A 24,470-nucleotide genomic window follows, 5' to 3' on the forward strand; every position below is an offset into this window, starting at 1 on the left:
ATGTTTGGAGAAATACTCTTGTGCATTGTCACTCCGTATACACTTAATAGTTTTATTGAACTGGGTTTTGATCTCAGCACAAAAATTACAAAAAATAGTAAACAACTCATCTCTAGATTTCATAAGGTATAACCACGTACACCTAGAGAAGTCGTCTACAAATGTTACTAAATATCTAAACCCGTTCTTCCCTGTGACATGACAAGGACCCCAAACATCAGAATGAACAAGATCAAATATCGATTGTATTCTTTTATTGATACGAGGAGGGTAGGAAACCCGACAATGCTTAGCAAACTCACACGACTCACACTGCAAAGTAGACAATGACTCTAAACTAGGAAACAACTTCTTTAGGATCGACAGTGATGGATTACCATACCAACAGTGTAGTTGAAAAGGAGAGGTATCACTCAACATGGCCTTGGACGGAGATGCAGACTGTTCCAAAACATATAGTCCTCCGACTTCCTTCCCCTAACCAATAATCTTCTTCGTCAAAAGATCCTGAAATAAACAATAACCGGGGAAAAAGGAGACAAATCAATTCAAAGTCCGTGTGATTTGGCTAATGGAAAGCAAATTAAAGGGAAACTTTGGAAGGTATAATATAGATGACAGGGGTAATGATGAGGTTGCAACAGCACTACCTCTACCTAAAACTGGAACAGATGACCCATCCGCCAGAGTAACTATAGCCCCAAGGTTTGATGGAGAATATGAGGACAAAATATTAGAATTATCTGTCATATGGTCACTAGCTCCGGAGTCAATGACCCACTGTGTAAATGAAGAAGATACACATGCAACAGGATTACCTGTTTGGACCAGGGTGGCAGAAGAGGGCGGTTGATTGGACAGAGACTGAGATGGAGACTGCATAGAAGAATACACCTTCAGTTGATTGAATGCTGCTAACTCATCATCTGTCATAACTACCATATGTCCTCCAGGGCGAGAGGTTGTGTTAGCAAATCTCTGTTGTCTGGGTGGTTTAGGACACTGATTCTTGAAATGTCCTGGATCTCCACAGTTGAAACATACCTTCGGTCCTCCACGGCCCCTTCCTCCACGTCCTCGATGGCGACCACTTCCACCTCGGCTATTGTACCCTCCGTTAGTGTACCCCCCTTGCGACACAAACGTACTTCCTTCGGTGTTGCTTCCTTGTGATATAAAAACATTCTTCTCATGAGGTTCATCAGGTACTGATGCATTCTGTATTTGGGAGAATACTTGATCCTAACTCCTTGTTTCCCAGCAATTGTGACCTAAGAACCTCATATTCTTTGTCAAGTCCAGAAATCCAGCTAAAAGCAATTAATTGATCACCTTGTTCTTTCATTGTCTTTACATCAGTTGTAATAGGCATCACAGTACACAAAGCTTCACTTAAACTTTTGAAATCATAATAGTAGTCCCGTAGATCTCGACCCTTTTGATTAGGACGATAGACATCCTGAGACAACTGATACAGTTTTCTCAAATTACTTGACCCACTAAACCATTCAGACACTAGATCCCACACTGCTTTAACCGTGGTACAATGTTGCATTGATAAGATCACTTTCCTATCAATACAATTAATTACCCGGGATAACAAAGCTTTATCATTTGCCTCCCACTCCTTATAATCTGGAGGGCAATCTTTATCTAAATGGTCACCTTTACCCATTCCATCTAAGTTAATTTTGACCAAAAATTTCCATTCAGCAAAATTAGATCCATCAGCAGCCAGGACTACATCAATTAATTTAGATGGAGTAGACACAACAGTAATATTTTTGTTTCCAGCCATATTTTGTAAGTGCCCAAAAAAAAAACTTGAAATGGGTTTCAATAGTACTGAAGTCAGCTTCCAGTATCCAATAGCCCTTGCAGCAAACAAAAAACACAAAACAGTATTACCGCAGTCCGCAGGTTCGTCGTTTTCTCTCTCGAAGGATATGGAGTCGCTCGGAACTTCTTCCTCTCCACCCAGATGGACTTTACACTTCACGACGAGCCTACCGGTGCAACCGCCGTCGAAGATGGTCGCCGGAAAAACCTTCATGCGCCGGCGCGTGAGTCGGCGAGCAGTGTGTGGCGGTGGCGCGTGGCTGCTCCGGTGACGTCGCGACTTGATCTCCGGCGTCGTCCTCCTGTTCCGAGCAAAGCCCACTACCTCACTCTCACTCTCACCCGCTCTGATACCATGTAGAAAGCTAAAAGGAAGAAGGTCTATGAATACTGACCTTGTATCTCTTCTGGTCTGTTTTCTGTGTATTCTACAAGTACAAGACACATCTATATATATATACACAAGGGAGGGTTATCTATGCCTCTTCACATCCATGTCTGTTCACCTACATTTGACCCTTCACATACTTGTCTATTCATTTCTAACACAAATCAATATCTGTTAGCTAGAGGCACAACTTTTCAACACATATAATACATATCAAATAATAAAGGCACAAGTGTCAAATAGCTCCATCTACTACTTCGAAGTGCTCAATTCCCCCCATCAACTAAAACATAATCTAATTAGACACACTTACTTCTAAAAATTTATCCATTAACTTTTTTTGCAGGTTACCTCCAGGTTCCACCCCACACCGCTAACATGTAATTTTATTTAAATAAAAATGGTGATGATGTGATATTTACTTCCTAATCTCCAACAAGAACTCTAGTCCAACATGCTAAATAATTTCCATTCTCCGCTCTTCAGTCCAGCGACGGAAATTATTTCGCATGTTGGACTAAAGAACGAAGGATTGGATAAATCAGCATTGTTGATAGTTGTATGATGTGGATTTTGATCATGTGCTTCGTCTTTCTTATCTTATTAGTCCTTACGGAGATACTTGTATGATGTGATTTCATTTTGTCATAGACAATTATTATGCAATGAACATCTGAAATTGATGTAATTCTACAGTTTTGGCTCCAAACTGTTTGGGCCTAGGTTGAATGTCATTTTTCCAGAAATTTGCAGAAAACTAATGAAAGAATTGAGTCTAGAATGGAAGAGTATGATACAGTGCACATAATTATACCATGAGAACCAACACAGCTAGAAGAATGGTGAATGTTGTGGAGACTACTGGCATTCTGTAAGCCCTGCTGGGTAGTGTCACCGGAAGTGAGCATTCTTCTCCATTGAAGAATACCTTACTGGGAAAACCATCATTGCGAGCTACATTGAACTCGGGAGTGTTCTTCTTCTTGAAAGAAATCACTGATTGCTGCGTTCCAGGAACTGGGGGATCTCTCCTTGGATTGTCTCTGTTTCTTTCTGCAAGAAGATAGTTTAATCCCGAACCACCTTGTAAGAACAGGGTGTTGCTGGAATTAGTTATGGGTTGTCCTTGGAAAGAGTACACCTTTTCGAATCCCGCCATGGCTTCTTTAGTTTGTAATGTCGTTGGACTGAAGAACGAAAATGAAGAATGAAGAATGGAAATTATTTCGCATGTTGGACTAGGATTCTTGCTGGAGATTAGGAAGTAAATACCACATCATCACCATTTTTATTTAAATAAAATTACATGTCTGCAATATGAAGTGGCAACCTGCAAAAAAAGCTAATCGACAAATTTTTAGAGGTAAGTGTGTCCAATTAGATTATGTTTTAGTTGATGGGGGGAATTGAGCACTTCAAAATAGTAGACGGGTCTATTTGACACTTGTGCCAATAATAAATGTGTAGTCTAACTATGAGTTGACAAACACACCCTTGAATTAGAATGAAATACAATACCCAAGCAATAGCAATTCCTCTAATTACCTGTACATCTCATCTTCAATACTTGACCACTAGCAGATTCCCGGTTTGGAATTTCATTAAAGGTATTCAGTTAGCATATGAATCTGCAAAAGCATATTAATACTAGGGATTAATATAATAGAAATTACAAACTTAATGCCCTGATAACAGATTTGGTAAAGAGTAGAGACAGACCATGGTGAATAGCAATGCAGTTGTATCCATAATTTTCTTGCCAGGCATCATTAATTTCATTGGCAGAAGTCAAACATAAGGGGAGCAAGTTTTTAACTCAATTCATTACATCGAATGATCTCTTCAAAGCTAGTAGGAAACACTTCCAAACTCGAACATCTTTTACGGACTAAGAGATCAAGATAAAGAAATTGTTCCCCTTCATTAAATTTCCAACAAACAAAGTTTTTAGCTTACTAAAATTTCCGTCGGTGCCTTTCCAATTTGAATCATTGGAGACTTGTTTCAGTTTTATCAGCTCAAGGAAAGGAAGCCCAACCAAGTCGTCTTCTAACCTCCAAATTTGGTAATGGAGGATTGGATCAGCACATCATTTCATTTGGCAACCTAATACATGTCGCTTCAGAAGTACCATTTACAATTCACTCTGAGAGCAGATCTGATCAGATCAGAGTGTGAGGCTGCTCAAGTCGTCTTATGTATCGGTACTATGTGATTCATCATCATATTCAGTGCCTAGGATTTTGATCTATCAAAACACAATGCACAAAGTGGGATAATGAAATCAGATCAATAAAAGAAATAGTAACTGATTTTATTATTAAAAAAAAAAAAAGGCAGCATTAAATAGAAAAGAAATAAAAAATTAAGACTGAGTAACTCTTTAGTTTCTAACTGTTATATACAAATCAACACTTGTAACCTAACACATACCATTTTCTAACTGTTATATACTGTGAGGCTGCCCAAAAATTAAAAATGAAAGGCTTTCTTCTAACCTCAAGATTTTGGAAACATTCCTTCCGTTTTACCTGCTTGACAGAAGCGACAAGTGAAGAGTGACATCCCTCCAACTCAATTGTCTCCAACTTGTAACATTTAAAACGTTTAGGCATCTACGCCAAACAATTGCATGATCTTAAGACTAAGTGTCTAAGCACAAAAAAGTTATAAAAGGACCTAACTACCCACTGTTTGAGTTCTTTAGCTTCAAGGAGCAAGAATGATGAAATCTTCCATTAGCTACTTTCCATACTGTTCCATGGAAGGAATTTTCCAACTTGAGCACCTTAAGATGGGGTAACATGCCAATTGCATTTAAATCCCCCTTAGAAATATTAGTCCCACTCAACTTCAACTCCTTCAGTCCTGAAGGAAACCTAGACAGTTCTGGAAGGGCTGCATTGCAACCAATGGAAACCGAAATGCTAAGCTTCTCAAGCCCTTCCAAAGAGTCAAAATAATCCAAAATAATAGGATTGCTACAACATCCTCCAATGTGACTAGGGGGCTCTATGTCATCCTTCAGCAATATTTTCAGCTTTTTTATGTTAGGGAATTTGCTGTACACCTTTTGTCTGCAATGAATTGGTCTCACCACCCAAGATAATGTTTGTAAATTCTTTTTATCTGCACTTGGAGGATCTACCATATATGAATTGCCAAGTTCGAGATGCCTTAAATTTGGTGGCATCCAAATACTAGATGGCAAATGACTGTTGGTGCTCCATTACTGGAAACAACAAGTGTCTCTAAATTTGGATTATTTGACACTACATCATCCAGATCCTGAAACCATTGTGTTATGGATAGGTATCTCAGAAAAACTAAACCTCCTAATTGCACTGGCACTCTTTGAAGTGATATAGAAGTATCAAAAGCCAACACTCTTAACAGCTTGGGAGGAACAAACATTTCAGGATTTTCAAGAAAGAAGCAAATGGAGCGAGGGATGTTCGTACCAAAGAGCACATAATAGTCAAAACTGTGTGAGTAAGAACTTAGCCAACGACGGGAATTTGTAAATGCTTTTAATGATAATTCTGAATGTTGCTGAGTATTTACTGCACATAAAATACCTCTTTTTTGAGCTTCTCCTACGACGAAGCTATGTAAGGCACTGTGCATTCTAGAAGTCTTTATTTTTCCGTTACAACTTCGATCTTCAATTAAGAGAAGACTTCTCTCAGTAAGCTCTTGTAAGTAGTCATAAGCTTCATCTTCTAACTCCTTATGTTTCAATAGCTTCACAAATCCCTCGGCAATCCACAACCTTATAAGCATTTTAACCCGAATTTTTTTACGTTTTGGGAAGACTCCAAAGTATAGAAAGAAAACTTTCAAATGATGTGGCAACATATTGTAACTAACACTGAGTGCACTGCGATCTAGAAGTCCCAATGACTCTAATTCCTTTTCAATCTTTTTCCACCCTTGTTGTATGTTGTTGCATTTAGATAAACGCCTGGCAACTTCAACATGGTTCATAATTTTTTCAAATTTTGGGGCCAAGTGCTCTTCATCAATAGAAAGAATATTACAAAATAGTTCCCAACTTTCTTTTGAATCTAGAAAAGTCATTATCTTATGGAAATTGATATATCTTATCTCGTGGCCATCTAGGTTGAAGTATAGTAGTGTCTAGTGGTTAGTAATGTGTAACTTCCATCTAATCCATTAGAAACACACTCTTTGATGTCAGTCCAAGTTTGCTTGCTCGTAATGTTGTCCAAAACAATTAGATACTTCTTATTCCCCAAAGCATTTGCGTACCTGCATTTCTATTTCATGAGGAGTGCTTCCCTTTTTAATTACATTTGGCTCTTCTACTGGTGTAATTGACTGAAGAAGTTGGCTTAGCATTCTGCTCTCATTGTAGTGTTGAGGAGGAGGCATAGTAACCCAAGCTCTTACATCGAAATGGGACGCAACTGATGGATCTTCATATACATTTCTTGCTACAGTAGTCTTTCCAATACCCACCATTCCAACAATTGAGATTATACCGACCAGTCCATAAACGCCAGAAAGGAGTTGGCTTAGTTGTGGTGGGATTATTTTTTGATAAAGAATAAATCCCTATTTGGTTAATATATATACGTTTTATATATATATATATATATATATATATATATATATATATATATATATACACTAGTATTGTACCCGTGCGATGCATGGTCTATAAATAAAATTTTAATTTACAGTGTTATTGAAATAAACAAAAATGAGATGGATATATGATAATAATAAACTAAACATACGGTATCACAATATATGTGTGGTTTAGAGTTAAACTTAAAAGATTGTTACTCTACTTAATTTTCTTAATTCATATTTGACTCAAATAATATTTCAAGTTTCATAATAGTTAATCAAAAACAATTTGTGGCAATAATTTGTTATTACTTTAAGAAATCAATAAGTATAATTTGGTATTGATGCAATTTTTTACCATATAACTAATCTCTATATTTAAAATACATATAAATACATATAAATATACATACATACATACATACACACACACACACACACACACACACACACACACACACACACACACACATATATATATATATATATATATATATTGAATATTTACAGACACAATAATAGAAATTAAATTGTTATAATAGAAGTACTTGCACGAACTGAATATTTATTAAAAAAATTTACATCAAATTACAATATATGATTTGTAAGACTACATAAGAATGATTTTATATTACAATATAGGATTGTACCTCTAAGTAAAGAAACAAAAAGAATTTTACAAATTACTTCTCAAAACATAAATCATAATCTGTTGCATGCTCAATAACCTAACCTTATTAAAAAAGTACACAATAAACTTTGGAACCAAGAAGCTCTAAGCGTAGTTAACTACTGCTGCTTTGTAGAATGACCTGACGTAAGAAAATAAAAATGTTAAAGCAATCTACTGAGAATCAAATAAACAATAAAATATTTCTAAATGCTAGTCATGGCCAAAAATAACCTAGATCAATCTTAAAAATATTAAAATAAGCAGACCAAAAAAACATTGTCAGAGATGGTAAAGACCAAATATGCATGGCAGCCATGTCAAAATAGTTTCAAAACAACCAAACACCCATTAAGAATTCCATGAATAATTATGACAATTTCTCATACTTTATAACTATATCCTTTTTATTTTTAGAAGTCTGTGTGGATGAAAATTCGTATAATATTTGGACTTTCTGCTACATCTTCTTGACAAAAATACCTGTAACACAAATGTTTACTGTAATGTTTAGTTAGGATTGAACTATTCTAGAGTATGGTCATTGTCAGGGATATCAGTTAGCTCAGGGCCGTGTTATGCATAAACCAATGCACGGTCATTGATAATCTTCATAACCACAAAATATGTTGATTGTCAAATTGCTATTTTCTGACAGCAGTCTTGAAAACCATTGCAATACCACATAATGCTTCAATTTATTTTGACAGTTTCTTTGTTAACTAATCAATAGACATATACAGAGAATAAGTTAATCATAAAAACTGGAAAATAGATTTAATACATACCTCCAGATATCTTTCCGTCACCTGCATTGCTGTCATGCCTATTGGTTGGTTGCACTCTCTACCCCATAGAAGGAATGGCTCATTACCATCTTTATCTACAACTCTCACTCCAAGGTGTAAACTTCTTAATGGAAATAGCATATAGTCTTTTCTGTCTAATTACACATTTAGACAGAAATACTACACATATCTATTTTATATTAACAGTCCTGAGTTTACAACCTCAAAACTAATAAATAAAAATTCAAATTTAATATTTGAATGAAATGTACAGTGAATATAAGTATATGTACAGTGAATACATCAAACGTGTTCCCAAAGATGATCTTGTTATTGTAATCACAATCCAAAGGAGTTTGTTCACCGGAAAGACTAAATATTCAATTAATTAATAAATTAATATACAACAAAAATTTAAGTATTAAAATATAACTTGAATTCATATTGTATCAACACTTTTGATTATACATTGTCTTCCTTAAATTTAGACTGGAATTCAGAAACACGTTCTCTAGAAATATAAGCATGCAAAAAGCATCCCTGTAATAGTATCTAGAATTAAAATAGAGAAAAAATAAATTTATACCTATTGTACTCCATGGGTATTATACACGGATTACATATATACATACATACCTCCTTTGCCATGAAAAACACACCCCTTATACATCATGCTTTCACTGCCCTTCCTATCATGGACATCATACTTACCTTGATAGCCTGCTTGTTCTCATAGGGAATAAATCAGTTGTCGTAGTGAAAAGAGCTGCCATGGAGATCAAAGATTATATTTGTAATCTGAAACAGTGTTGTGCTGTTTTTGAAACTGTAAGAGTGTAAGGTGAGAATGTGTTTTTATAGTTGTGTTTGGAAACATTGAAGAGATATGTGATTTAATGCTATTTTTTGGAATAACAAAGAGACACAATTCTAAACCGGGTGTGAACAATTAATTAAACAATAAATCCTAATCAATAGAATCACCAAGGGTTGAAGATCAAAAGGCCATATGTCTGTTCATTTCTATTCAAATATTAAAGATTACATTAAACCACTAAACTGACAATTCCAAAAAAAATAGCTATAAATGTGAGGCCAAAATAGTGTTTACACTAATTACAAAATGCCATCCTTTTATTTGGGCGGGAATTATTCACCAAATTTATTTTTCCAAGGGGTGTGGCTTTTTTATATAGTAAGATATATATATATATATATATATATATATATATATATATATATATATATATATATATATAATATTTATTCTGATAATTGGAATTTAATTTATAGAAAAATTAATTCCAACCAATTTTGGTATGAAACTAAAATTACAACACACACATACACACACACACACACACACACACACACACACATATATATATATATATATATATATATATATATATATATATATATTATTTATTTATTTATTTATTTGTGTATCGTTTTATTCACCAATATCCAATAGTTGTTGTTGGAGATATTCAATTCAATTTCATCTCAACAAAAGATCAACTTGCAACATATTTACAAAAACTTTGCCTAGTCTTAGATTTTCTTGTCCTAGAGACAAGCTACAGGTTACTAGCATACCATGTGCTTGAGGAGGAGTATTAGGACTATATATTATTAGGACTCTATGTATTTGAGTCACATTATGACTACCTATCATAGTCTCCCTATGATTTCTCTTGTATATATTCCCCTAGTCTGTACAGTTGTTGAGATATCTTATTCAATGCAATTATTACAGTTCTCATCCACTAAATCATTCATAATGGAAATAGAAAACTAAGTGCACTCCTACTAGGAAGTTGTCTAATATTCAATAGGGTTTACTCAGGACACCATGTGCTCTAACAAAAAAAAAAAAAAATGTGTAACATATACTAAATGAAATATTAGTTATTGGGGAACTTCTTGCAAGATTAGCAGTGCTGTGTTAAGCATATATATCTACAAAGACTCAAAAAGTGAAGAGTATTTAGATAGCCAAAAATCTAGATAATCATGAATAGAAATTTTTCTACAACATAGCACACCAATCTGCAAACAATAACTTAATTGCAAATTAAAATTGAAAAGAAACCTAGATGTAAACTCATATCATCATCTCATATAGCTAGGCACCATGATAAACTTGCCTGCTACTATACAGCCACCAACACAAATCCTTTGAAAACCATCAACATTAGTTAACTCAAGCATACTGGGTGTGATCATAGTTGCCTTGAGAATTGTATATTCACAAAACTGGGTGTGATCATACTGCATCTTTCGATTATTTGGGATTTGAGCAAGTTTATGCTTAATGCCCTGCAAATGAGAAACATTTGGCTGTCAATTCAAAGAATAGCTTTTGAATGAGAAACCAGAAAACTAGTCATGTTTTATTATATATATAGATCAAATAGTATGTTAGTTGCAATATGTCTTTGCATAAGTACCACTTTTCAAATAACAGTAAATTCACTGTGAGCTTCGTCAAGTCATCTTCTACATGTGGGTACAGTAGTGATTCCTCATAATCAAGTCCGATAATTTTGATCTATAGAAAAATAAGACAACAAAATAAGATCAGAGAAAGAAATAGTAAAGGTTTTTATATATAAAGAAAGTAAAAAATTAAGAATGAATTGAAGCATGTTGTACTATACTATACGTAGCTTCTAACCTCAAACATTCTTCATCGTAATGGATGCAGCGGCCTTTCCCAAACCACAAGTGACATTGGGCTCTAAGTCATCTTTAATCTCTTGCAAATGAGAAACTATTTGTCTGTCTATCAAAGGTAAAATAAAAATTAAAGCAATATCAGTCAAATATAATTTCTCTATTAAAAAATTTCCATTCTCTGTTGTGGAAGAGAATGCTTATTCTGCAGGCTCTACAACCTCTATAAAGAATACAATTTTTCTGCAAGCCATTTCATGCAATGCATTATCTGCAGTCTAGAGCATTCAGTTGCTTAAAATAAAATGGTCAAAAAAAAATTACCTGAGGACTAACTTCAGGATTTGAGAGCGATGTTTTTGAAACCAGGACCGCTGTCAAATATTTGATTTGATGCCTTACAAAATACCTGAAATGGATGTAATCAATCTCACGATGCATCTAGAGTCTATAGAATTCAATTGCTTAAAACAAAATGGTTAAAACCTCACCTGAAGAACGACTACAGGATCTAAAGCACTTTGTTTGAAACAAGAATCACAGTTAAATCTTTGATTAATTTGAGGCCTTACAGAATGCATGAACTATCAGTTTGGAAATTTTTTAAAAAGGTATCCAATTAGCATACCGATCTGCAAAAGCATTTTAGTACTTAGGATTAATTGCAAAACATAAAGGAATCATAGATGTAAAGTAGTATGATCATCACATCACATATAGGCACCAGATGAACTAGAAATGACAAATCTACCTGCTTGCCCCTCTCACCAACATCAACATTAGGCCAGGGCATCTCCAAAATAGTGCAAAATGAGATCAGAAAAACAAATAGTAACAAGTTTGTAAAAAAAGTTAGCATCCATATGAAATAGAAAAGAAATAATTGAGAATGGATCATATGCTGTAGCTTCTAAGCTCAAAAATTCCATTTCCCATTTCAACTTGCCAGTCTCGAATATGCTTAGCAAAAGAACCAACGGAAGTGCTACACTGATCCAACTTAATTGACCGCATGGTCAAATTTTGTGTTAAACACCTCTTCCAAACAATAACATCTCAAGACTAACCACTTGAGATGTAGGAAATCACCATTACCTGCCCAATGCTCGAGTTCATTAATTAGCTTCAAGAAACAAGAATCGTAGTCTACATAATTTTCCTTTAGCTACTTTCCATACTTTTCCATGCATGGAAGGTATTCTCCAAGTTGCTGGTAAACCTTCTCATATTCTCATCTCTACCGTTTTTACACTGAAAACAATGCAACAAACACATCATTGTTACAAAAAAAAAATTGCAGAGGTGCAAGTTTTGCCAGATAAATTCATGCCGTGAATCTAGAGAAATACTGCTTCTCTAACTGCATTATATTGTAGTAAACTATTTACCACCACCATTTAAGTGGTTAGTTAACCTCTCAAATTTTGCTCCCATCCATAAAAGTAGAGTTGTTAGCAATCAAAGAGGGGTGAGTTTTGGGAGATAATTTCCTATTGTAATTGTAAAAGGAGTGCCCACTTAAAGTAAAATGGTAACAGATCACTGTCAAATCAATGCTTTGAAGCCATACATGATGCATAAGATGGAGGTTATTTATTGTTAATTACTTAATTCTAATAAGAGAAGTTTTTTAAAAAAATATGTACTGTATATGCATGCAATGAATATGCAACTATATGTACTGTATTTGGCTTGCAAATAAAAATATAGGAGCAAGACACATGTAACTAACACATACCGTTTTCCAACAGTTATTTACTATGAGGCTGACCGCCCTAGTCATCTTACATATATAGACAATTCTGTAGGTGTATTCTGTGAGTCATCATATTCAGGGCCAAGGATTTTGATCTGTGAAAAATAATGCACAAAAACAAATGAGATCAAGAAAAAGAAATACTAACTGATTTTGTAATGAAAGGCAGCATTGAACAAAAAAGAAATAAAAAGAAACATAATTTAGCTTCTAACCTTATCATTCTTGGATCTTCTCTTCTGTTGTAACTGCTTGGCAGAAGCGACAAGGGAAGAGTGACACCCCTCCAACCCAATTGACTCAAGTAGCCGTATTCTTTCAAAACGCATCGGCATCTGTTCCAAACAATTACAGGATCTTAAGACTAAGTGTCTGAGCATCCGAAAGTGCTTCTTCTGGCCAACTACCCACTGCTTGAGTTCTTTAGCTTCAAGGAGCAAGAATCTTAATTTACAAAATCCTCTTTCTGCAACTTTCCATACAGCTCCATGGAAGGAATTTTCCAACTTGAGCACGATAAGCTGGGGTAACATGGCAATTACATTTAAATCCCTCTCAGAAATATTTGCCCCACTCAACTTCAACTTCTTAAGTCCTGAAGGATACATACACTGCTCTGGAAGGGCTGCATTACAACCAATGGAAACCGAAAGGCTAAGCTTCTCAAGCCCTTCCGAACAGTCAAAATGATCCAAAAAAATAGGATTGTTGCAACATCCTCCAATGTCACTGGGCTCTATGTCATCCTTCAGGAAAATTTTCAGATTTTTTATGTTAGAGAACTTGCTGTACACCTTTTTTCTGCAATGAATTGGTCTCATCACCCAAGATAATGTTTTTAAATTCGCTTTATCCACACTTGGAGGATCTACCATATATGAATTGCCAAGTTCGAGATGCCTTAAGTGTGGTGGCTTCCAAATACTAGATGGCAAATGGATAGTTGGTGCTCCACTACCGGAAACAACAAGTGTCTCTAAAGTTGGATTGTTTGACACTACATGATCCAGATCCTCAAACCATTGTGTTATGGATAGGTATCTCAGCAAAACTAAACCTCCTAATTGCACTGGCACACTTTGAAGTGATATAGAAGTATCAAAAGCCAAAACTCTTAACAGGTTGGGAGGAACAAAAATTTCAGGATTTTCAAGAAAGAAGAAAATGGAGCGAGGGATGTTCGTACCAAAGAGCACATAATAGTCAAAACTGTGTGTATAAGAACTTAGCCAACGACAGGAATTTGTAAACATATTTAATGATAATCCTGAATGTTGCTGAGTATTTACTGCACATAAAATACCTTCTTTTTGAGCTTCTCCTACGCAAAAGCTATGTAAGGCACTGTGCATTCTACAAGTCTTTATTTTGCCATTACAACTTTGATCTTCAATTAAGAGAAGACTTCTTTTAGTAAGCCCTTGTAAGCACTCATAAGCTACATCGTCTAAGTCCATAGGTGTCAATAGGTTCACAAATCCCTCGGCAATCCACAACCTTATAAGCATTTTAACCAGAATTCTTTTACGTTTCGGGAAGACTCCAAAGTATAGAAATAAAACTTTCAAATGATGTGGCAACATATTGTAACTAACACTGAGTGCATTGCGATCTAGAAGTCCCAATGACTCTAATTCCTTTTCAATCTTTTTCCACCCTTGTTGTATGTTGTTGCATTTAGATAAACGCCTGGCAACTTCAACAATTAATTGGGGTAATCCATCACATTTCTCCACAACATGATTCTTAATTTTTTCAAATTTAGGGGCCAAGTTCTCTTCTTCAATAGAAAGGATATTACAAAATAGTTCCCAGCTTTCTTTTGGATCTAGCAAAGTCATTTTATGGATATGGATATATCTTATCCTTTGGACATCTAGGTTGATGTAGTCTCTAGTGGTTAGTAGTATGTGACTTCCAAATAATCCATTAGAAACACACCCTATGATGTCATTCAAAGCTTGGTCCCAAGTTCGCTTGATCATAATGTTGTCCAAAACAATTAGATACTTCTTACCACTAAAGCATTTGCGTACCTGCATTGCTAGTTCATGAGGAGTGCTTCCCTTTTTAATTACACTTGACTCTTCTACTGGTGTAATTGAGTGAAGAAGTTGGCTTAGCATTGCGCTCATATTGTAGTGTTGAGAAGGCATAGTAACCCAACCTCTTACATCAAAATGTGATGCAACTGATGGATCTTCATACACATTTCTTGCTACAGTCGTCTTTCCAATACCCACCATTCCAACAATTGAGATTATACCTGGTATGTCAAAAGAGGGAGAAAAGAGTTGGTCCTTTATGACTCTACAATCATTGTGACGGCCAACCATTCTGCCATCAGAATCAACATTCGCAGCGCTAGCATGTCTTAACCAAGCATTTGATGGTTGAGTAGTTAGATTTGCCTCATCAACTTCATTGCTGCTTCTACTTTTGATTATGTTCAACAACTCTTGATGGATATTTTGCAGGCGCGTTGCATATTTTGCAGCTTCTTGCAAAGTTTGATGGAGGAGGAGTTGATGGGAAGCTGCAGCTTTTTCTCCTCCGTGTTGATGAGCGAGAAGGAAGTTGCTAAGGTGTTGTTCAATGTTATCTTCAGCTTTGAGTGCAAACTCTCTGATTTCCATTTCTAAATCTCTCAATTTCAGTACTGTATCACCATCACCATTACGACTGGATTCCAACTGGAGAAGGAGGGCTTCAAAAGTAGAAAGGTTTTCAAAGAAAGAGAAGGATCCTACTCGATCACGGAGAGACTGAATCTGGATAATGGTTTTAATGAGAGAAGTTAAAGCAACAAAAGCCATCTATCTCTCAATAATTCAAATCTTGAATTGAATTTGCTGGATGGTAAGAATATGTATGAAGTTTTAAGTTTTGGTATTGCACACTCAAAACTAGATCGATCAAATATGCAAGCAACACTCTGATCTCATCGATCTGAGAAGAGCTAATTAGGCTTATCTAGTTTGTTTGTTTTTTTTTTTTTAATCCTTCTGTCTTCTAGACTTCTAGTATGTTAAAAATAATAATAATTAATAGCTTTGCATTATTGTGGCTCCATCCCCATATCTTTACACTCCATATACCACTAAATACTAAAGTTGATAGCTAAAAAGTTCAATTAACACACTCACATAAAAAAGTTTGCATTATTGTAGCAACTTTAATTATACAATTCATTAAATATTATTATATTTTCAATGTTAATAATCACAATTAATTAAGTGTCTATTATAACCTCTTCCATGACCAATTCAATAAAAAACCTACATGAGGGAGCATTTGCTTCAACTCAATTGACTGTAACAGCAACAATACAAGGCCTGCACTGTTTCAACTCAATGATGAGTTTTACCACCGGGGACCAACGTGCAATAAACATTTGCTATTACCATGTGTTGGATTTAGCGTTGGAGGAATGAGTCATTTTTCATTGAAAAATTAAACTCGCAAAGTCTTGACTATCTAAGGGTAATTGTAGCCATCTATATATGTTGTGGCACTACGACTAGATACTTTAAAAAATGGTCTTCGCATCAAATGAGTTAAATTGAATACGGATGGATGTTGCAAAAGATGGATTATAAGCAAGATTAATGATGGGAGGAAAGCTCCAAGGAATAAATCTAAGTTTTGGATTGATCTGAAGATCTATGAGGTTGTATAAGGAATTAATAATTCAAAATATATATTCCTATTAAATCCAATTGCAATAATACGAAATTAAATCAAGGTTTGACATTTGTGCACACACAATTTTTTTTTAAATTGATTTGCTTCCTGTCAATTTTCTAGCATACAATGGATTACCAACGAAAATATTTGAGTGGTCCACAACCTAATTAGCATATTAATTATGATTTTGCTACGTTTGAGGAAGATTCCAAGATATACAAAGCAAGCTATAAATATTGTAACAGCTGATTGTAAATACGACCAAGTGCAGTACAATCCATCTAGAGTTTCTTTTCAATCCTTTTTTTCATTCTTGTTCAGAAATTTATGGATATAGAAAATACGCTATTTGGGGTTAAGTTGCCTTCAAGCGGATACAAAGTATTCCTTAGCTTGTACAGAGGGGATGGAAGACTTAAAAACAAACCATGCACACCAATAATACAAACTCAAATCATTTCTATCACTAAACAACATGTAACAACACAATCCAATTACTTTTTTTTTTGAAAGCCAAGGAAACCAGATTGCATTAATCAGTAGAAGAAATAAAGGGAAGTAGAAAATCCCTCCAGACATTACGAGTATCAATCGCACTAACATGCTTTGCGAAGGCATGAGCTACCGTATTGGCATCTCTGCGTACAAATTTAATAGAGCATGAATGAAATGAACGAAATAAACGTAAACATGAATCTAAAATAACACCAAGGTACAAACGATAGGAAATCGCATCGTGGAAGCTAGAGACAAGGACCGCACAATCCGAATAGATCAAAACGTCGTGAAAATTATGCTCATGTAGCCAAGATAGAGCTTCTCGTATCGCCATGGCTTCAGCTAGGAGTGGATCATATGGGCATACAAGAGGACCGTTAGCAGCCGCAACAAAGCCACCCTCTCCATTACACACGTAAAAACCATAGGTCGGGGCCGTGTCGACGAAACCTGCGTCTGTGAAGCAGCGGACTGCACCGGTCGGCAACAGGTTCGGACTTTCCAATGCAGACGGCAGATTGGGGGCAGCCGGAGTGGGGGAGGCAGCCAGCGTGTTGTTCGAAGCCCAGGTAGCCCAAGTATTCAGAAAACCGTGACATAGATGCGAGGGGGTAGGTAGAACAAAATCCCAAACAGCCACATTCCGAGCTCTCCAAATTTCGTAGAGTATTCCACATATTTGTTCTTTTAGAAACCCAGAAGATATTGCTGAGGATCCCAACCAAACCTCCACCCACTGCATAAAATCATAACCATCAACGTTAGGGATAAGAAGGCGTGAAACATTCCACACACGTCTAGCATAAGTACAAGTACATAAAATATGCATAATATCCTGCTCACAAACCCCACAAGTCGGGCAAATATTAGGGATCTCTACTCTTTTTCTAACCAAGTTGGTGATAGTTGGCAAAATATTAGAAAGGGCTTTCCAAATTAAAGAAAAATCCTCCACTTGGGAGGGACCTTGAGCTTCCAAATGTTATTCCAGACTGCATCAGGGGTGGTGGTCAACTCCCCCAGGCATTTATAACCATCCTTAACCGTATATTGTCCCCTGATATCTCCCTTCCAAAACAAATAATCCCTGAAATTAATACTTACTGGGATTTGTAAAAGTAACTCAGTATCCCTGGGAACAAATAACTGAGTAACCAGCTCACGATTCCATCTCCCCTGATCATGGTCCAGCAGGTCAGCTACCATGAGATCCGGGTGTTGGGTAACTTGATTAGTAAGCACAAACGGATCCTGGGAGTCAGGCAACCACGGATATGACCAAACATTGGTTAATCTACCATCACCAATTCTGCGCATGCAACCACTACGAATTAGGTCCTGACTGGCCATAATACTCCTCCAAACATAACTCGGGTTACCACCCAAGGTGGCCTCATAAAAAGTAGTATCACGATAATATCTCGCTTTAAATATTCGGGCCATTAAAGATTCCGGGTTGGTTAATAGACGCCACCCCTGTTTCCCTAACAGTGCCAAATTAAATTCATGCAGACGTTTAAAACCCATACCACCATGCTTCTTGGGCACACACATCCTATCCCAGGCCAACCAATGGATCCCAGCTACTGTGGTACTCTTACCCCACCAGTACCTGTTCATCAGTCTTTCCAAAGAGGCACATAAAGTTACAGGCAACAAATAAATACTCATAGTGTACGTAGGCATTGCCTGATCAACACTTTTAAGAAGTACCTCTTTACCCGCCATAGAAAGCAGCCTCTTATTCCAGGAACCAAACCTCTGTCTCAATTTCTGCTCCACATAGGAAAAAACAAATTTCCTGTTCCTACCAACAACCGAGGGAAGACCCAAATATTTTCCAAAATCCTCTGCCTGCTCCACACCCAGCCCCACGACAATAGTATCCCTGTCCAACAAAGTAGTATTTCGACTGAAAGAAATGTTAGACTTATGATAGTTGACCGACTGGCCCGAGAATTGCTCATAGATCTCCAAGCAACGTTTCACTTCCATGGTTTCCTGCATGTTAGCCTTGAAGAACAGTAGGCTATCATCAGCGAAGAAAAGGTGGGAGATGGGAGGGGCCCCACGCGCCACTCTGCAGCCATGGATCCGACTTTTAACCTGGGCATCCTGCAACAATAAAGACAAGCCTTCCGCACAAATAATAAAGAGATATGAAGAAAGCGGATCCCCCTGCCTTAGACCCCTCAAGGGCACAATCTCCTCACTCGGTTTCCCATTCACCAGGACCCTATACTTGACTGTCCGCACACATAACATGATTAAATTAACCCATTTAACATCAAAGCCAAGCCCCAATAACATTCGTTCCACAAACCGCCATTCCATCCGATCATAAGCTTTGGCCATATCTAGCTTCAGGGCTGCCCACCCCACACGCCCCAACTGTTTCCGTCTCAGATAGTGACCCACCTCAGACGCAATAAGAATATCATCTAAAATAAGCCTACACGGAAGGAAAGCACTCTGCGACTCAGAAACAATACCATCCAACAACGGTTTCATATGGTTAGCTATCATCTTAGCCATTACTTTATACACAACATTGCATAAAGCAATAGGCCTCAAATCAGCAACTACCTCTGGGCATTCTTTTTTGGGACTAGAACAATATTGGCATCATTCAATTCAGGGGGAAAGGATGATTGAGATAAGCATGCAAGAACAAAATCTGTAAAATCCTTATCAATGAGATCCCAAAAGGACTGGTAGAACCCCGGATTCATTCCATCCGGTCCTGGCGATTTGTCTTTACCCATGGCGAACAAAGCTTGTTTCACCTCTGCCGGCTCAAAAGGGCGGAGCAAATCATCATTCTGAGCACGAGTGACCCGGGGTGATAAGGTATCCACTTGAAAAACACCCGCGTCCCCACCTGTCTGGAAAATTTTCTTGTAATAGTCCATCACTAGAGAAATAAGACCATCACCCTCCTTCCATACTCCATTCCCATCCTTTAGCTTTATAATGGAATTCTTCCTTTTACGATGCGTGGCATACTGATGAAAAAACTTCGTGTTCCGATCCGCCCCCTGCAGCCAGTGTTGCTTGGCCCTTTGCTTCCAAAAAGACTCCTCCTGCAACAAGACAGTACTCAACTGCCCATCAAGTTGCCTGAAGTGACTCAAGGAATCCGGGTCCATCCGTCCTCTCAACCCATTCATCTCACGTTTTATCTCTTCTATTCTTTGCCCAAATTTATGAAAACGTTCTCCCCCCCCCGCCCCCCCCCCCCCCCCCCCACCTCTTAAGGCCACGGCCACACAACGACAGCCTCTCCTGAAAACCATACCCTTGCATATTAGACCACTCCTCCGCCACCACCTCCCTACAGCCTTCATCTCTCAGCTACGCGTTCTCAAAGCGAAAACCGCACGCCTTCCGTGATGAGCCAGAACCATACACATCAAGAAAGAGCGCCGTATGATCCGACCCCACTGTTTGAATGTTGTATAACCTGGCATTACCATGAAAACCCCTCCAGGCTGCATCTGCCACCGCCCTATCCAGACGTTCCTCCACCCAGTTCGGAGTTCCCTTACCCCGTTCCCAAGTGTAAGGATAACCCAACATGGGTAAAGTAGTCAAACCACAGTCTTCCAATGCCTCCCCGAAACCCTCCAACCAACCTACAGGATGCGGCCGTCTACCCCTTTTCTCAGATTGTAACAACAGGTCATTGAAGTCCCCCTATAACCACCCAAGGAAGGCTTGATGCATCCTTAAGTGACCTTAAGAAATCCCACGCCTCCCTCCTCCTCGTACTCTGCGCAAAACCATAGTAACAAGTTAATCTCCAATGATGTCGACTTGGTAAAAACACCACCAGATCGATATGATTGTGAGAATACTTGATTAAGCGAGCACTATTATTCTTTGCCCATAAAAAACCCATGCCACCCTTCTACCGCACACTATCCACACCAAAACCACCTTCAAAACCAAGTTTTACACGGAGTCTCTCAACATGACTCCTATATACCATTGTTTCCATTAGGTACACAAATTCAGGCTTCTTCTTGGACACAAGGTCCACAATCTCCCGAACTGTCCGTGGATTGCCCAAGCCACGGCAGTTGCAACTTAGGATACTCATTGGGAAGGACGGGCCTGGTTAACAGGTCCCGCCAAACAAGAAGAATCCACAAGCATTAACCCCTCTCCTGCCACCATTCTACCCGCCACTTCACCATTTCCCCCCCTTCTCCGCTTCGGGTCCATACACACGCCTTCATCCTCTTCCACCCGAACAGCATCCCCAGCCTCGGCATTAGCCGAACTGAACATACCACCACCATTACCCCTCATTCCCGGACGGAACTGGCGCAACCCAATAAATAACGGCATCCCGCCTACCACCTGCCCCAGCTGCGGTCTCACGCCACGAATTGGAAAATCAGCCACACTGCCGATACCCAAATCGCGATGCATCCTTTCCCCTTTCTGTAACCAATTTTCCCCAACCGCCTTCGCCGGAGGATTGCCCCCAGCCTTCAAACTTAACCCAAACGGGTACTGCACCGGCTTCAAACCGGACATACGGGTATCCATGCAAAACTTATCCGTATGCCCTAACTTCCCACAAAAGAAACAGAACATATGTAAACATTCGTAACAAAAATTTACCCATGTCTAAGAATTGTCACCCAATATCATCTTCATGCGCTTCTTAAGCGGAGCCGAAACCTCCACCGTAACCTTGACTCTATAAAACTTCGACCACGGCCTCACAAAATTCCTCTCATCTAGCCCCACAAACAGCCCTAGAAAGTCCCCGGCTTTCTCCAACACTTTGTCCGTTCGATACCCGACAAGTAAGTCGTGCACCTGAACCCAGAAATCAATTGTATTCAGCATCACTTGGGAAGGATGTTCACCTGGGCGTAGTGGTTGACATATCAAAGTAGCATTCTCAAACGCCCACGGGCCATTCTCCAATACATACGCCAAATCTGTATCATGGTAGAAAGTAACCAGATAAAGATTCGGTTGAATCTCTGCAACTTGAATCCCCATTAAAGGCCTCCAAACAGACGCCATCACCTGTCTCATCACGTCGAATATAATGTTCCGGTCGGTAAGAAAGCGACCAACCAACTGCCAGTACTGCACCGCTGCCCCCTCCGCCGTCCTCGACCCATCCTCCACCTCGAACCGGACTCCCGCCTCCTCCTCCTCCAACGAGATATCCGCACAACTCTGGACGATGTCCTGGACATCCATGCTGACTGCCGAAACAAACCACAAACAACCTCCGCACTGCTTCGACGCTCGTTCCACGATCAACTGTCCAAACAGAAGGCTTCAGACGTACGTAAACGACGAGATTATGCAGAAAAATCGATAAACCCTAGATACCAGGGAGAGAGATGAAAAAACCCTTGAAGCCAGGGAAAGAGATGTTGTTAACCGACCAAACACAATGTTAACATATGCCCACAATCCAATCACTTAAAAAGCAAAAGCAAAAGCTTTTGCTTTAGGAGTCCACTGTCTTGATCATAATTCAAAAACCAAACTCCAATATTTATCAATCACGAAAAGCACATTTCAATCCTACAAATTGCCCGACCACATTGCAACTCCTTGCCATCCCTGGCCTGTTGAAACAAGTAATACACAAATCGAGCATGTTATGTATCAAAAGGCATAAAGCTAATTGTGTAGATCGAAATCAAAAACAAAAATGATGATTAATAGATGTGTTTCTAAATTTGTCACTCATAAAGTAACAAGTATTACAAATTAAATAGGCAATTATTTACAAATAAATGAAAATAAACAAATGTATGTAGCCACACATACCATTAATTAATTTATTCAAGGGGAAACATCATCATCTTCAACTCCTCCTTCTATTTGGTCCTGTCATTAAATATGAGGCATTGGGGAACTTCTTAATTGCGAGATTAGCAATGTTGTCTGAGGCATAATATATCTACAAATTAAAGAGACAGGTGAAAATTATTAGATAGCCAAAAGTCTTGACAATCATGCATATATGATTAGAAATTTTTCTGCAACATATTCAATTAGCACACCAATTTGCAATTAATTAAACTCGTACTCATAACATCATCGACCTCATATAGGGATCGGATGATAAACTTGCCTGCTACATACAACCACCAACATGAATCCTTTGTTTCAACAACATCTATTAGCATTTTGGATATTCTGCAATAGCATCTACCTTTTTTTTTTTTTTTTTTTTTTTTTTGAGCTATCCATTGCCTTGATGAGAATGCTAGCTATATATATTCACAAAACCGGGTATTATTATATATACTGCATATTTCTATTATCTGGGAATGAATGAGCAAGTTTATGCTTGATGCATGCCCTGCAAATGAGAAACATTTGGGTGTCCTTGAGCCCATGCCTCAATACCATTGCATACTCTGCAAAAGCAATCACAATAAGATAAGTACCTGAGCTGCGCTCTCCATTGCCTTTGACAATACTACATTGACAAGACCTACAGCTCTAGGAATGTTGCATGTGCATCTTTCTATTATGTCTGATTAAAGAACTTTATCCTTAATGACCTTGAAATTTTGTGGTGAGTAACAAGCTAGGGGATGTGTTGCAGCCTCACACATACCAACCAACTCGTATTCTATATGTGATTCATCATATTCAGGTTCCATGACGATACTGCATCTTTTATAGTCTGGGATTATATTGATCAAGGAAGTTTATCCTTAATGCCCTGCCCTACAAATGAGAAACATTTGGCTGTCAAAAAATATCAAAAGCATTTTTTGAAAGAGAAACCAAAAAGCTAAGCTAGTTTTGTTTTATTATAGATCAAATAGTATGTTGCAATTAATCGGCATGCAGATATTGTAAGTATTTTCCCTAATATAGTATATTATAATATATTGTATTAATTAAGTGGTTGTGGTGCAAGTGGAAGATTAAGTCAGTTAGTGGCTTAATCTGTTAGGCAACTCAGGATATTCAGTTAAGCTTTAACTGAATATCTGCCTACATTGATGGCATGTAGGCTTCTAAGCAAAATAGTCCTCCCACAGCTCTCGTGTTCAGGACACGCACCATCACGTATTCGGGAGAGAAGTGGTAGACAAAACGACACTAACCTTTATTCTGCAGGTTTACCATCTCGTGGCAATACCAACGACTATGGCTGGGGATATTCGGGCGATCCTAAAGCTTCCGCTGTAACGAGGCAGGTTACTCGTTTACTATAGTTTATGTTAGCATTAATATTATTATCTAACATTTGGTATCAGAGCCCTATTAATCTCTGCCTAGTTGATTAATTAGTAACAAATATATATTTTGAAAATATATTTGTTTTTGTTTTAAAAAAAAAAAAACAAAAAAAAAACAACGAACTATAATTCCATGCTTGCCTAAGCATATTACAGTACATTTTTTTTTGGTAGATATGTACTGTTGGTTTTCTTTTGTTGTTTTTGGTTTGTCAGCACCGTGGCTGGCGATGGAGGTGGGCATTGGCTGCCATGGTGGCGTCATCCATGGATACATCCCTGTCTAGCAGTTGCTGTTTCTTCTTCATCGGTGCTGCAGTGGAAA

At 37.8% G+C, this 24,470-nt stretch overlaps 2 protein-coding genes and 1 long non-coding RNA gene across 3 annotated transcripts; all 3 read right to left on the reverse strand.

Annotated features, from left to right (window-relative positions):
- Positions 1–5,404: 5,404 nt before the first annotated feature.
- On the reverse strand, positions 5,405–15,679 carry LOC109188764 (putative late blight resistance protein homolog R1A-4). The gene is made up of 2 exons (XM_019339376.1): positions 14,406–15,679; positions 5,405–6,191 (listed from the first exon to the last, which is right to left on the reverse strand). The coding sequence occupies exons 1-2, from the start codon at positions 15,530–15,532 to the stop codon at positions 5,405–5,407; spliced, it is 1,914 nt and encodes a 637-aa protein (XP_019194921.1). The 5' UTR covers positions 15,533–15,679.
- LOC109188336 lies at positions 10,287–11,768 on the reverse strand. Its single transcript, XR_002055389.1, has 6 exons — positions 11,712–11,768; positions 11,452–11,592; positions 11,285–11,369; positions 10,962–11,069; positions 10,735–10,835; positions 10,287–10,603 (listed from the first exon to the last, which is right to left on the reverse strand). It is a non-coding gene; the product is annotated as an uncharacterized LOC109188336 (long non-coding RNA).
- LOC109188308 (late blight resistance protein R1-A-like) lies at positions 11,862–13,564 on the reverse strand. The gene is made up of 3 exons (XM_019338934.1): positions 12,932–13,564; positions 12,699–12,811; positions 11,862–12,211 (listed from the first exon to the last, which is right to left on the reverse strand). The coding sequence occupies exons 1-2, from the start codon at positions 13,535–13,537 to the stop codon at positions 12,740–12,742; spliced, it is 678 nt and encodes a 225-aa protein (XP_019194479.1). The 5' UTR covers positions 13,538–13,564; the 3' UTR covers positions 11,862–12,211; positions 12,699–12,739.
- Positions 15,680–24,470: the final 8,791 nt, after the last annotated feature.

The sequence above is a fragment of the Ipomoea nil genome, unplaced genomic scaffold, assembly GCF_001879475.1.
Source record: "Ipomoea nil cultivar Tokyo-kokei standard unplaced genomic scaffold, Asagao_1.1 scaffold0193, whole genome shotgun sequence".
In the NCBI taxonomy this organism is placed as follows: domain Eukaryota; kingdom Viridiplantae; phylum Streptophyta; class Magnoliopsida; order Solanales; family Convolvulaceae; genus Ipomoea; species Ipomoea nil.